The 16,492-nt window shown below is 36.7% G+C and overlaps 1 protein-coding gene across 1 annotated transcript in view; it reads left to right on the top strand.

Annotated features, from left to right (window-relative positions):
- Positions 1–16,492, top strand: part of LOC101344436 (CUB and sushi domain-containing protein 1-like) — a 1,691,327-nt gene that overhangs the window by 1,561,427 nt on the left and 113,408 nt on the right. The window contains exon 43 of the mRNA XM_023743077.1: positions 7,032–7,217. Coding sequence (XP_023598845.1) covers positions 7,032–7,217 — 186 coding nt within the window. The remainder of the gene's footprint in view (positions 1–7,031; positions 7,218–16,492) is intronic.

Genomic DNA, 16,492 nt, shown 5'->3' with positions numbered 1-16,492 from the left:
AGTGCTTTTTCCTTTAGCATTATCTCATTATAAACCATCTGAACTCTGAATTTATTTTCATTTAAATGTATCAAATGTGGCATTTCTTGAAAATAACAAAAATAACTTCAGAGATGTACTAGTACATTAAATTTTAGAATTCATAATTTTCATCAAAGTAATGCAGTCAGTTAAATTAGTCAAAATAAATATATAGTACTTACACTTTATGAGCTTCTTTACTCTTTGTTGTCATATTATGAACGAAGTAAATCTGCATACTAAAATTCAGAGATATGGTGATTTCTGAAAAACTTAAAAATACAACTTTTTGTGGCAGGATAAATTATTTTTCCATTTCCTAGAAATAAATTCAGTTAACATACATTTATTGAGCACTGTGATGTTCTAGGCACAAGGAAGTGGGAAGGGTGAAAAGATTTATAACATGTTTTGCCCTCTATGCGCTTTTTTTTTCTTTTTACTTTTTTTTATTGTGCTGTAGATGAAAGTTTACAGAGCAAATTAGTTTCTCATTAAACTATTAGTACACATACTGTTTTGTGACATTGGTTGCCAACACCATGAAATGTCAACATTCTCCCCTCCTCGACCTTAGTTTCCCCATTACCAGCTTTCCTGCCCCTTTCTGCCTTCTAGTCCTTGCCCCTTGGCTCGTGGACCCGTTTAGTCTTTTTTTTGTTGTTGTTTTATGGGCCTGTCTATTCTTTGTCTAAAGGGTGAACCACAAGAGTGACTTCAGTTCTGAGTAAAAGAGTGTCTGGGGGCCATCTTCTCAGGTTTTCTCCAGGCTCTGTCAGACTAGTAAGTCTGGTCTTTTTTTGTGAGTTAGAATTTTTTTCTACATTTTTCTCCAGCTCCGTCCGAAACCCTCTATTGTGATCTTTGTCTGAGCAGTCAGTGGTAGCCAGGCACCATCTAGTTCTAGACTCAGTCTGGTGGAGGCTGTGGTAGTTGTGGACTATTAGTCCTTTGGACTGATCTTTCCCTTATGTCTTTGATTTTCTTCATTCTCCCGTGCTCCCTGTGGGGGACCAGTGGAGTATCTTAGATAACCGCTCACAAACTTTTAAGACCCCAGATACTACTCACCAAAGTGGGGGATAGAACATTTTCTTTATAAGCTATGATACTCCAATTGAACTAGACATCCCCTGAAACTATGGTCCCCAGCCCTCAGCCCAGTAATTTGGTCCCTCAGGGAGTTTGGATGTGTTTATGGAGCTTCCATGACCTTGCCTTGGTCTAGTTGTACTGCCTTCCCCAGTATTGTGTACTATCTTACCCTTCACCAAAGTCTCTCCTTTCCTTTCTCCTGCCCAGCTAGGCCTGTATGCCATCCCCTTGCCTTCTTGATGGGCTGTGCCAGGCCTCTCTAAGGACTTTTATACTATTAGGAAGATAATATATGGGTACCACTTAGGTAAGATGTTCAGCATATAAGTGGAATGGGTGGTACATGCTGAAGGAGTTCAGCCATTATAGGGAACATGGTGTGCCCAATTCTCAAATTCTTTGCCTTGGCAGACATCACCAATCTATTACAGAACTCTTTCTTGCTCAGTCTCAGAGTAATTTTGAAATGAATATTCTTGTTTCTTTTTCCAGGAAAAAAACCCTGAAAATTATGTAAAACAAATATAGCAAGACTCTGAAAGGGAGAGAGAAATAGGAAGAATGGCTGGGGACCTTGAAAACCAAGGAATGACTCAGTAATGAATTCCCTGGGTTTTTTGTTTACCTCAAATATCTCTGACTAGATAGTGGAGTAATTGGCAACCCTAAAACACCAATGGGCACAGAAATCATCGTCAACAACAACAAAAGTCCCAAGAAAAGCCAAAGGACCAGTAAAATTCAGCCAAATAAAATAGAAAGCTTTCAGACAATAACTACTTTATGGCAACCAAAAATCACAGAAAAATTGTGGCCACAGCCCCAACCCTGGCAGCAAAGACCAAATGATGGGGAAATCAGAACATTCTCAGATGAAGGAAAACTAACAGAATTTGTTGCCAGCTTATCTACCCTGAAAGAATGGGTAAAGAAAATTCTGTAAACATAAAGAAAATTATAAAAGTAGAAATTTTGGATATTAGGAAGGAAGAAAGAACACAGAAAGAGCAAGAATATGAGTAAATACAATAGACTTTCCTATGAGTAAATACAATAGACTTTCCTTTCGAGTTTTCTAAATTACGTGTGACAATTGAAGCAAAAATTATAACATTGTCTAATGTGGTGATCAATGTATGTAGAGGAAATGATTACGACAATTACATTACAAATGGGAAGGATACAAGGAATAAAAAGCTGTGAGCTTTCTACACTTTACTAAAACAAGTAAAATGTTGACACCAGCAGACAGTGATAGGTTCTGCCACTAAAAAAGTTATATACAAAAAATACACAAAAAACCTATAAACAAACAAAAATGGAATTCTAAAAATGTTCAAGGAATTGACATGAAGGCAGGAAAAGAAAAATGAAAACAAAAAATAAAATGGCAGACTTAAACCTTCACATATCAACAATGACATTAAATACGTGGTATAGATACACCAATTAAAAGACAGAGATTGGCATACTGGATAAAGTGAACGAATGAATGAATGGATAGACTTGATAATGTTCAAATTATGAATGAATCAGTTTTCTTTCATTATTTAATTTTATACTTAAAGGTAAAAGTAACTCATACATTTTAAATTTATCAAAAATAAATTCAGTATTACACTTCTTTTGACATATGAGGAAACTGAGGTTCAGAGAAGTTAAGTGATAATTTTGGGTCACACAGATAGTACGTTACAAAGTTGAGACTGAAACTATTGATCTAGTTATCAATTTTCCTGTATTGTTAGCTATGGGTTTGTACTGCGAGTGTCACTTAAGAAAAGCATGAATCCTTACAAAGAGAAAATTATGGAATGAAGTGCAAGGTCCACCTTATAACAAAAGTTAGGCCTCATATTTTGGGTGAACATATATCCTAGTGTATCAGGGATGAGTCCTTTTTACGTATGTGTCCCTACTTTCTATGAAGTTTTTTATTTCTTTGCTGTATTTTTCATTTCTTTGCAAACTACTATTATAAACAGTTGCATGAAAATAAGATTAACGGACTCGGTAGACCTTCATTTTGTATATGCAGTTTCTGCAGTGGTCTCATTTAATAGTGTAAGACCACACACAGTGAACAGAATTCTCACTTTCACACAGGGTTAACTAAAAGAAGGTCATCAACAACACGTCTCTCTTTCCCCAAATATTTCCAGATCCAATGCTAAGTCTCCCTTTCAAAGAAGGTGCTTGCTGATAAAATGAAAGTGCATTTGAACCACAAAGCTAGGTATTTGTAACTCCTTCAACACAGAGGTGGTGATAGTGGAGGATATTCAGTGCTGCTGTACCTTGGTGTGTAAATGCCAAAGGTGAGAAGAGCTCCAGTCATTCACCAGGGTCAGTGGATAACCTGAGAAATTATGGCAGCAGTTTGGAAAATGTATGTGGAGGGAGAAAAGATTTAGCAGGCCTCCACAGAACATGTCCAAAAAAAAAAAAGAAACCCAAAACTCCAACTTTTTGCCATGGATTCCAACTCATAGCGACCCTGTAGGACAGAGTAGAACTTCCCCACAGGATTTCCAAGGAGCGGCTGGTGGATTCAAACTACCGCCTTTTTGGTTAGCAGCCATAACTCTTTACCACTGTGCCACAGTGGTGCAGAATAGTCTGAATCTTTGCTTCTCCGAATATGGTTCTGAGCCCACAAAGCTTGATAGAAAAGCAGGATCCTAGGCCACCCAGACCTAACGTACATGCAGAATATGTATGTTATCCGTATCCCCAGGGATTCATAGATTCAGTAAAGTTTGAGAAGTACCATATAAACATTCTTGCTAGAGGTTTTGTGATTCATTGCATGGTAAATCTACAACTGTATATTTTATATTTGGTTTTAGTATTTTTTATTTTGCAATTAGCACAAAAAAGTACGGGTTTAATGGAAAATTACATGGTGATTTCCCATGTCTCAGGAAGATGAATAACAAAAGCATATAGCTATCACAAAATGTTTGTATGTGTTGGCCATCAACCATGGTGTTCTTAGTAATATTCTTGATCTTATGGAAATTATAAGTCACAAATCTGTTGAAGCAATATTAATATTTATTTCAAAAGTCACTAGTAATTTTAAGACAATTATACCCAAGACAGGAGCCCTGGTGGGGCAGGGGTTAAGTGTTTGACTGGTAACCAAAAGGTCAGCAGTTCAAATTCTCCGGTTGCTCCTTGGAAACCCTATGGGGCATTCTACTGTGTCCTATAGGGTCACTATGAGTCAGAATTGACTCAACGGCAATGGGTTTTTGGTTTTATGCCCAAGATGATGATTTAGTACAAGCAACTGCAGAAAGTGCAATTACACATCACTTTGTGAAGCAGGTCTTCCATTAAATAAAATACTTGCTTAAAAAAAGAATATTCTATACAGTAACACCACCAATCAAGTAAGAGTAGGACATACTGTTAGAAACGAGTTTGCTATCTTAGGGTAGATTTAAATTGAAGCAGATGACGGAGGGAATTTTGGGTAGAGGGGGAAAAAAAACAAAAAATGAAGTCAACGAAGAGAGTAGGCTGGCTGAGTGGAGTAGATACTTAGTGATGGTGACCAAGCAGAGCACATCATTGTTTTTAAAAAGGTAATCTGAGATCTAAGTTGTGTCTCTCACATTGTAGGAATGTGACATTTTTTGAATCAATCAATGGTTGGTTGGATACTAGACTTTAGCAGGAAACTTCTTTCATCCCCATAAGCCCTGAATTTGTAAGTCTTAGACAACAAGAATTATTCCATCTATTCTTCATTTTATCAGAAGTGTTAGAATTCCATTTTTGATAGATTGCCACTTCTGCTTTAAGCCCCTTCCAAACAGCCTTTTGTTAGGGCAGTCAGGAGACTAAAAACTCTAGATAAGGTCAAAATAAGATTCCCAGTTGTTGATCAGACCACACAGAGTGGGTCTTCTTGCATCCTTCGAGTTGGGGTTCACTTGTGAAACAAGCTTTGAAATCCATCGGAAGGAGCTATAAAGCTTTTTGGTTTTGGCCTCCCTGGGTATGAATCCTTTTAAGGAAGAGTTTCATATGTGTTTGTAGAATGCCATTTCCCATTTAACCTGCCAGAGAAATGTCATTTCATTTGGTGCTCACCCTATACGAGAATTACATGAAAGCTGGAAACAGGGCACGCCTCACTGAGTGGAAGAAAAATTAAGGTTGTGAGCATGAACAAATGACTATCTGAGATAAATCTGAGAGAAAATGGGAAGGAAACAAGGTATCAGAACATTGTGAGATAAAAACAGAATTGTAAAGGAGAAAATATATGCATTTACTCCATTCAGTAAATTAAAATGAATATTTTGCAAATGCCTGGCAGTCTTGCTATTGATACATTGTTGCCACAAAACAAAGTCTTTGGAAAGCTGTAGGTTATTATTTTAAATATTTTGTCAAAATCTGTTTCCTTGTTCTCCGTCTATCGCAAATGTTTTATTGTGGTGTGCTTCAGATATATGTAAACAATGGCAGATGGTTCTTACAGCTGATTATAAATTTAAATACAAGGAAAAATTTAGAGCTTAGATTTTCCAGAAGCTTTGGTTTTTATCTGCACTAAATTTTCCTTTATTTTTCTGATAATTTCCCATTGTATTCATGATTTTGATAAAGAAAAAGGAACAAAAGCAATAAAGAAAAAAACCTCAAGCTCAGCCACAGATAAGGGGGGGCCTTGTATAATAGAAAACGTTCACGGTGAGAAGAAATAAGATGTCAACTCTGGCTGTAGGTGTTACAGTCACTGTACCACCCTTGGCAAGTCACTTGGTCTTTCTGAGGCTCAAGTTTCCTTAATATCCAGTTCTTCCAGCTCTAACATTCTGCATGTGTATTCTCCTTGGGATCCCTGTGTGAAGATTTTTAAATTATCTAAATCTATAATCCAGGATGCGAATAATAACTTCAGTATGGATTGAGTAAAGGAAAATCTTTACATTAGGTACTGCCACGTTTTTCTGTAACATATGGCCCTGGATTAGGTCATCATCATCATTATAATTGTTGCTGATGTAACACTTTCTCTGACTTAGTGCTTGTTTCATTGTTATAATTTGCAGTCATTTAACTTGAGAATTTTTTTTTTTTTTGTCTTATGGTACGTAAGCCTGGAACAGGGCTAGAAAATTTAAGAAGAAAGAGTTTACATTGAATTCCTTCCATACTTTATTTTTCAAAGCAATTTCTTCTTTATTCATACCTCTTCCTTACATGACTTACACTTATAAGCTGACCCAAGCTCCCCTTCTGGCACGGGGCCTTCGGCTCTAGTAGCTTTCCTTACTGCCTCCTGTATCTTACTGCTTTACGCCGTTTCCTGACAGGTCGTTTATAGAATAATAGACTTTATGATAACAGATACACTGACGATCTCAGGTAAGTCGTTTGTAGTCGATAGAACCTCCTGTTGCTTTAAGCAAAACGAGTGAGGGGGTTGGGAGGCAAATAAGAGGGAGCACGTTTTTGAGGCCTCAGGTGGGTGATTGTTTAATGGGATGCCTGTGAGTTTTGACATCAAGAAGCAATCATTGGAATAAATTTTGTGATGGTAAAGATATTTTATCCCTCTTTTTTCTTTTCCAACATTAAATGAATGCCGTTATCCTGTGCTTTGTTGATCCTACCATCTCAGAAAACACGTCACAGTATGATTACACTATATGATAGGGGTCAGCTTTTCTTCCTGGAATTATAAAGGTATCTTATTATGATCAATTTCCCCTTGTTTCTCATTAAACTTTACCATTCTTAAAACATCAAAATGTGTATAATTCTACTACACATTAGAAATATAAATACCGAACAATTTTTATATATGAGATAAAAAAGAAGAAAAAATCTCATAAAGTGTCTGTAAGAATAAGGCTGCAATTCTTTCTTTCTTTCTTTCTTTTTTTTTCCAGCTGTGTCCTGTGGAATTCCAGAGTCCCCAGGAAATGGTTCATTTACGGGTAATGAGTTCACTTTGGGCAGTAAATTGATATATGAATGTAATGAGGGCTTTAAGCTTGAAGCCAGTCAACAGGCAACAGCAGTGTGTCAAGAAGATGGACTGTGGAGTAACAAAGGGAAGCCACCTACTTGTAAACGTAAGTGTTCAGATATTTTTCTAGATTTAATTAGAAACAGAGTTCACTGCTTAGAACTCGAGATTCTAATGTGTAGACGTCTCTGAACACAGCACGGGAGGACTCGGTCTCTTGCATCATGTTATTATTCGCACCAATTGATTGCACATAAAATACTACACCCATTTAAAATATGCTATACATTTTGGCCAGTTAGATAGAATACTTGGTTCCCTCAGTATCTATACCATGTGATTTATATAGCAAATCCTGTTCTGTGATACCATTTTCAATTTAGAGATATGCAGGCAAGAGGATATTGAGACATTAAGCCTGGCAACAGCACTTTTCACAAAATATTAGTGCAGGATTCAGAACTAGCTTTGTCTTCACATACCTTTAATTTTCAACTCCTCGAGGTCAAAGGCAGTGCCTGTTTTTTATGTATCACCAACTATGCATAACACATTGATGCTCAGCAACTAGATCTCTAATTTGGTTTGTCACGTAGTATAAATTTTGTAGAAAGCACTCAATATCTTTAAAAACAGTACAAGTTGGGGTATACTCTGCAATGCTACTCTTAAAAAACAATTAGCAAGTCCACAAAACAAAGCCAAATAGAGGAAAAGCTCTCTCTCACACTCACACACACACACACACAAACACAATTCCTACACCAAGATCATTGCCCAAACCAAATTCATTGCCGTCAAGTTGATTCCTACTCATAGTGACCCTATAGGACAGAGAGGAACCGCCTCATAGGGTTTCCCAGGAGTAACTGGTGGATTTGAACTGCCGACCTTTTGGTTAGCCGCCAAGCTCTTAACCACTGCACCACCAGGCTCCAAAATCATCGCAGCCATATGAAAACTAGCTTCTAACTGAAATCACCTAACTCTCTGGGTTCTAAAAATTAAAAACTATATAATATTTCTAATTATAGACTGAGTTTTTGCTGTAATGATGTTAGCAAAAGGAATCTACATAGTCTTCAATTAGTTCATTGGCCTTTGTGTATAGTATATATAATATTCTGATCATGTTAAAAAATTGACACTACTTAGATATGAATATACGCATTTAGAGAAAATAAAGAGTTGACCTTTCCCACTACAGTTTTCATTTTCCTTGCACTTTAATCTATTCATTTTGCAATAATTATACCATTTCCTGAGAGTCAATTAGGAACCATTGAAACAGCATTAATTTTTCTTGGTTATTTTCTGTTTAGTAAAATACTGTATTTCTAATTAAATAATACTTTTTTAGTTCAATCCTAAACAAAATTATTCTCTTAATTTAAGAACTTAACCTGACAGATGGCAATAATATGTTTTGGAATGCTTATAATAAGAACAACGTCCCAGGCATATAAAGCACTGTTTTCTTTGCACATCGCCTGCAGATCATTATTGATAATGCTTACCATTAAGTGTCTACTAGCCACCAGATGTTTTAAATGGCTTATCTATAAATTTCATAATATCCACAAAAGGAAGGACACAGATAACCTAAGGGATGAGGTAAATTCTAATAAAAGCTACTGACTTGCAGAGTTGAGGTTTGAATGCAATTCTGTCTAGTTCTAAATCTTGTTCTCTTTTAATCACAACAGCTATGATCATACATTAAAATCATCTCGTTGTTGTGGTTAGGTGCCATCCAGTTGGTTCTGACTCATAGTGACCTGGCGCGCAACACAATGAAACACTGCTCAGTCCAGCGCCATCCTCACAATCATTACTAAGTTTGAGACCGTTGTTCCAGCCACTGTGTCAGTCCATCTCGTTGAGGGTCTTCCTCTTTCACTGACTCTCTACTTTACCAAGCATGATGTCCTTCTCCAGGGACTGGTCCCTCCTGATAACATGTCCAAAGTATGTGAGACGAAGTATCGCCATCCTCCCTTCTAAGGAATGCACTTCTTCCAAGACTGATCTGTTTGTTCTTCTGGCCGTCATGCTACATTCAGTCTTCTTCGCCAACAGCGTGATTCAAATGCATCAATTCTTCTTCTGTGTTTTGTATTCATTGTCCAGCTTTCCCATGCATATGAGAAAATTGAAAATATCATGGCTTGGGTCAGGTGCACCTTAGTCCTCAAAGAGATATCTTTGCTTTTTAATACTTTAAAGAGGCCTTTTGCAGCAGATTTGCCCAATGCAGTATGTCATTTCATTTCTTGACTTTTGCTTCCATGGGTGTTGATTGTGGATTCAAGTAAAATGAAATCCTTGACAACCTCAAACTTTTCTTCATTTATCATGATGTTCTTTATTGGTCCAGTTGTGAGGGTTTTTGTTTTCTTTAGTTGAAGTGTAGTCCATATTGACAGCTGTAATCTTTGATCTTCATTAGTAAATGCTTCAAGTCCTCTTCACTTTCAGCAAGTAAGATTGTGTCATCTGCATATCACAGGTGGTTAATAAGTCTTCCTCCAATCCTGAAGGCCCATTCTTCTTCATATAGTCCAGCTTTTCAGAGTATGTGCTCAGCATACAGATGGAAAAAAAATAAAAACTAAAGTCGATTCTGACTCATAGTGACCCTATATGACAAAATAGAACTGCCCCATATGGTTTCCGAGGAGCAGCTGGTAGATTTGAATTGCTGACCTTTTGGTTAGCAGCCAAACTCTTAACCACTGTGCCACTAGGGCTTCATAGACTGAATAAGTATGGTGACAGTATACAACCTAGACACGCACCCTTCTGATTTTAAACCAAGCAGTATCCCCTTATTGTGTTCAAACGACTGCCTCTTGGTCTATGTACGAGTTCTAAATGGGCACAAATAAGTGTTCTGGAATTCCCATTCTTTGCAATGTTATCTGTAATTTTTTATGATCCACACAGTCAAATGCCTTTGTATAGTCAATAAAATACAGGTAAACATCTTTCTGATATTCTACTTTCAGCCAAGATCCATCTGACATCAGCAGTGACATTCCTCTTTCCAGGTCCTCTTCTGAATCTGGCTTAAATTTCTGACCATTTACTGTCCATGTACTGATATAAACTTTTTTGAATGATCTTCAGTAAAATTTTACTTGCATGTGATATTAATGATATTGTTTGATAATTTCCACATTCTGTTGGATCACCTTTCTGTGGAATGGGTACAAATATGGATCTCTTCCAGTTGATAGGCCAGTTAGCTGTCTTCCAAATTTCTTGACTTAGACAGGTTAGCACTTCCAGCATTGCATCTGTTTGTTGAAACATATCAATTGTTATTCTGTCAATTCCTGGAGCCTTGTTTTTCATCAATGCCATCACTGCAACTTGGACTTCTTCCTTCACTAACATCACTTTTTGATCATATACTACCTCCCGAAATGGGTGAACATCAACCAGTTCTTTTTGGTACAGTGACTGTGTGTATTCCTTCCATCTTCTTTTGATGCTTCCTGCATCATTCAATACTTTGCCCATAGAATCCTTCACTATTGCAACCCGAGACTTTAATTTTTTCTTTAGTTCTTTCAGCTTGAGAAATGCTGAGTGTGTTCTTCTCTTGGTTTCCTAACTCCAGGTCTTTGCACATTTCATTATAGTACGTTGTCATCTCAAGCTGTCCTTTGAAATTTTCTGGATTGTGGAGTAACAAAGGGAAGCTCTTTCACGTGATCATTTCTTCCATTCACTTTAGCCACTCTACGTTCAAGAACAAGTTTCAGAGTCTCTTCTGACATCCATTTTGATCTTTTCTTTCTTTTCTTTTTAATGACCTCTTGTTTTCTTCATCTATGACATCCTTGATGTCATTCCACAACTTGCCTGGTCTTCAATCATTAGTGTTCAGTGTGTCAAATCTATTCTTGAGTTGGCCTCTAAATTCAAGTGGGATATACTTAAGGTCATACTTTAGCTCTCGTGGACTTGTTCTAATTTTCCTCAGCTTCGACTTGAGCTTACATAGGAGCAGTTGACGATCTGTTCTGCAGTCGGCCCCTGGCCTTGTTCTGACTCATGATATTGAGCGTCTCCATCGTCTCTTTCCACAGACGTAGTTGATTTGATTCCTGTGTATTCCACCTAGCGAAGTCTGTGTGTATAGTTGTTGTTTGTGTTGTTGAAAAAAAAGATATTTCAGTTAATAGGTCCTTGGTCTTGCAAACCTTCAGCAATCTCCAACTTCCTTTCTGTCATGAAGGCAATGTTTCCAACTACTGATTCTTTTTCTTTTTTTCCAACTTTCACATTCCAATCACCAGTATCAATGCATCTTGATTGCATATTTATCAATTTCAGACTGCAGAAGTTGGTAAAAATCTCTAGTTTCTTCATCTTTGGCATTAGTGGTTGGTATGTAAATTTGAATAATACTTGTTTTAACTGGTCCTCCTTGTAGGCATATGGATATTATCCTATCACTTACAGTGATGTATTTCAGGATAGATCTTGAAATTTTTTTTTGACAATTAATGTGGTACCATTCCTCTTCAATTTGTCATTCTCGGTATAGTAGACTATATGATTATCTGATTCAAAATGGCCAATACCAGTCCATTTCAGCTCACTAATGCCTAGGATAACTAAGATACCATCTGGAGAGTTTTAAAAATACTAATGCCCAGATTTCATTCTCAAGGATTCTGATGTGACTGGCTCTGGGTGGAGTGTCAACATTAGTATTTCTTTTTTAAGCTCTCTAGGTATTATTCTTAAAATGTCAATCATTATACTATATTTTAAAAGAAAATCCATGTTAAATTTGTATACTATATGAGAAAGAGTAGTGACAAGTATATAAAATGTAATATTTATTTGTACATCTCTTGTTATTTGGTTAAAAACAGAATATGATTTAAAAAAAACACATTTTTCAAAATGTTCTCAATATGAATTCAGTAATTTGGAAACTTATTTAAAGGAAAATTTTCCAATCCTAGAAAATCAATCTTGTCATTGGTTGAAATATTTTCAAGGAAACATTTGATTGTAGTATAAATGCCCTGATGGACATAGACTTTTCCACTCCCTGTAAAGCTACGTGGGAATCATTGTGAAGATGATCCACAGCTTTGAGAATCACAGACATACCCTCAATAGCTTTTTATTTTAACCAATGAAGCATTATTTATAGATTAATTAAAGAAAGCCCCCCATATGTGTCCTGTTACTTCATAGGCTGACCAAGTGTACAAGAACCTTAAGTCTTTCATAAGAATCTTGAGCTATTTCTTCCTGAACATGTGCAGGACAGAAAATACTGAAACTTTTGCTTCTCCAGCATAAATACAATTTTTTTTGTGTGTGTTTCTGTGATTCATATTTATATATAAGAACACACATAATTGTGTTAAGCACACCCAAATTTTTAGCCCTACTTTAGAGCTTGTTTCTGAGGCCTCTGCAGGCAGTTGATACCTGTCGAAAAATTAATTGGGATCATTGAATTACAACATGAAGTGCCAACTGTGTTAGAATTATAAGTAAAAGAAGCACAGTGTATATTTTTAAGTCCTTGGTTGGGGTAGAGGAAGTGAGAAAAATAGAGTTTCAAAAAGATGGAAGCAGACAAAGTGCCTTGGATTCCATGGAGAAGGTATGTGAGAGAACGCCTATAGGCACAAGGGAGTCAAATAAAGTATGAACATGGAAGTGACATACACTCCCTAACTCATTTACTACACATTCTTGGAGTATGCATTCTGTGCATGACAAAGGGCTTGCAACCACTGGCATTAAAAAATAAAAATTGATACGACACAGCATAGGCCCTTGGGGCCTGCAGATAAACACAGGACATTAAATGAGTGGCCTCATGTAAATCACAGTGGGAAGTAAAAACTGAGGTGAATGAGGTAATAGGAGTGATGAGCTTATGTCTTATTTATCTAATGCTGCTATAACAGAAATACAAGTGGGTGGCTTTAACAAATAGAAATTTATTTTCTCACAGTTTAGGAAGCTAGAAGTCCAAATTCAGGGCACTGGCACTAAGAGAAGTCACTCTCTTTGTAGGCTCAGGAGGAGAATTCTTGTCTCTGCTTCTCTAGCTGGCCATCCTTGGAGTTCCTGAGCTTGAACCCTATGAAGTGTGTCATTTTGTTGACCCCATTTTATAGATGAGGAAACCGAGGAAGGACTAGGTTGGGTAACTTGGCTAGGGTCACAGAGATAGTAAGCAAAGTCAGGATTTTTTCGTTCAGAGGAACCTGAGAAGAGTGTCTCTATTTCTAACTTCTTTGCTGTACTGCCTCTAGGAATTTATTAGCTCTCATGTTTTTGAAGTCTTAGTATATTATGAAACTGAAAATACTAACAGGAAAAAGTTGCCAATTTAAGCTAATATAGTAATTCATTCTGAAAAGTATTGAATAACTGATGTTACGTGATGGAATCATCATTCATTTGAGGATAGATAGTAGAGCAAATGATTTCAAGGGTAATGAATATTTATGTCTAAAATTTCTGGAAAAATTAGGAATCAGGGCCTTTGGCCTTTCAAAGACAAACGTTACATCAATTAAGAGAACTACTTTGTGCTTATGTAAAATAATTTTATTAAGGTACGTAAATTCACTTACCCTATACATACATTTGAATTTTTTAAAATACATATCTAGATGTACGTTTGCTTTAAAGTCATAAAGAAAAAAATTAAAGAACAGAATTGCTTTTTACATACCAATAGGGTTCCCACTATAATAAGGTTATAGTATGTTCAGTTAAATGATTATCAAACAGGAAAAAGTTAATTTGCATTCATTCTTCCATACTGAGTACTGTTTGTTTAGTACAGGGCTTCAAAACAGTTCTTTCTGGTTCAATCATGGCTGAGGAGGCAGCACTGGAACAGATTTGAATTTTAAAATTCGTGTGAACCTGAACAGGAAAAATTACAGGTCGAAGCCCTGCTGGAAACTTAATCTCCCTTTTAGAAACAAGGGCAGCATACGAGTTACATGGCAACCAAATTTCTTGCCGGTCAAATTTTGTGCAGAGTCAGAAACAGTGGTGCCCCTCTCAAAGATGGCAGCCGACTTTGCCGCTTTGAATGTGTGTTGCTCTCCTAAATTCTGGCAATAATCCAGTCTCATGCATCAGGCCCCTGAAAGGGTTCACTATGTCTTTTCTGAGTCTCCCATTCCAGGGCTTCAACCTATAATTTTTCCTGTTCTGGTTATTGTTCTGGATCACCCAAATTTTAAAAATTTGGGTCTGTTCTGGTTTTGTCAGTCATGACTGAACCGGTTTGAACTGGAAAGCCCTGGTTCAGTGATACAGGGAAACAAATATAACATTTATAATGAAATGGAAAATCTACTTTATATTTTCTAAGTAGTATTGTCTCAAACTTTCAAAGAAATATTTTATTTTTTTCCCATTGCATATTAAACTTTAGAAAAGGGAGATATGAACATTTCATTAAACATGCCCTGGTATTCAATACAGAAAAAAACTTGTTTTTTATTTATTTAGGGGAGGGCATTTCTTTACTTGATTTAAATTAAAGAATACAGACAGAGTAAGCATAAAACTGTACCTCTTGTTCGGAAAATGTGGCTACTATTAAATTCTGAAATATATATTTCCCCAAGGCCAATTCTGCTGAAAACCATAGTGGTATGAAACAGTTTTACAGATTTCTGTAACAAATGCAATAATATGTAGATCATACATCAAATCTCAAGAGATAAGAAACAGTTCACCTTTTCTGTAAATGTAAATGGTACATAAAATCAGTTAATTTCACCCTCAGGTTTACTAAATAAAGGTTATAATAAATAACTGTGTTTCAGTTTGCATACTACCTGCAGTGGTAGAGATCTCCAAAGCAGATGTTTGAGATTTGTATCTTTTCATTTTAATTGTTTACTGAGACTGGATTTGGATCATTGAAGATATGATTCATGCTAGTGACATAATAAAACAAATGAAGGCTGTTGCTATTAACGTACTGGATATAATAGTTTGACAAAATGATGAATAGATAGATATCACACACTTCGTATTTAGGAGAAAGTGAAACCATTAAGATCACCTTCTAATGAAATGTAAGTTGTAATCCCAATATGTTGTCCTTTTTTTTTTTCAATTAAAATTATTAGCCACCAAAGCAAGTTCATCATTAATAGTTTACTGAGAACATACTATGTGCCAGGAGCCCTGGTGGTGTGATGGTTAAGAGCTCGGCTGCTGACCAAAAGATCTGCAGTTCAAATCCACCAGCCACTCACTGGAAACCCTATGGGGCAGTTCTGCTCTGTCCTGTAGGGTCGCTATGAGTCAGAACCAACTCGATGGCACCTAATAACAACAACAACAACATGTGCCAGGCCAAAATGGATGTCAGAAGAGAATCTGAAACTTGCTCTTGAATGTAGAGTAGCTAAAGTGAATGGCAGAAATGATGAAGCAAAAGAGCTGAACAAAAGATTTCGAAGGGTCGTCTGAGAAGACAGAGTAAAGTATTATAATGAAATGTGCAAAGACCTGGAGTTAGAAAACCAAGGGAAAAATGGACTTGGCATTTGTCAAGCTGAAAGAACTGAAGAGAAGATTCGAGCCTCGAATAGCAATATTGAAGGATTCTATGGGCAAAATGTTGTATGATGCAGGAAGCTTCAGTAGAAGATGGGAGGGAATACCAGAGTCAGTGTACCAAAAAGATTTGGTCAACATTCAACCATTTCAGGAGGTAGCATATGATCAAGAACTATTGGTACTGAAGAAGTCCAAGCTGCACTGAAGGCATTGACAAAAAACAAGTCTCCAGGAATTGACAGAATACCGACTGAGATGTTTCAACAAATGGATGCAGCTCCGGAAGCACTCATCTGTGTCAATAAATTTGAAAGACAGCTACCTGGCCAACTCAATGGACGAGATCCGTATCTGAGCCCATTCCAAATAAAGGTGATCAAATGGAATGTGGGAATTATTGAACAATATCATTAATATCATACCCAAGTAAAATTTTGCTGAAGATAATTCAAAAACATTGTAGCAGTACGTCGACAGGGAACTGCCAGAAATTCAAGCCAGATTCAGAAGAGGATGTGAAATGAGGGATATCATTGCTGATGTCAGATGGATCTTGACTGAAAGTAAAGAATACCAGACAAATGTTTACCTGTGTTTTATTGACTATGCAAAGGCATTCTACTGTGTGCATCATAACAAATTATGGATAACATTGCAAAGAATGGGAATTCCAGAACACTTAACTGTGCTTATGCAGAACCTGTAAATAGACCAAGAGGCAGTTGTTTGAACAGAACAAGGCAATACTTCTTGATTTAAAATTAGGGAACGCGTGTGTCAGGGTTTATATCCTTT

Source organism: Trichechus manatus, unplaced genomic scaffold (assembly GCF_000243295.1).
Source record: "Trichechus manatus latirostris isolate Lorelei unplaced genomic scaffold, TriManLat1.0 scaffold00234, whole genome shotgun sequence".
NCBI classification, from domain to species: Eukaryota; Metazoa; Chordata; class Mammalia; order Sirenia; family Trichechidae; genus Trichechus; species Trichechus manatus.
This window is presented reverse-complemented; position numbering and strand designations above follow the sequence as displayed.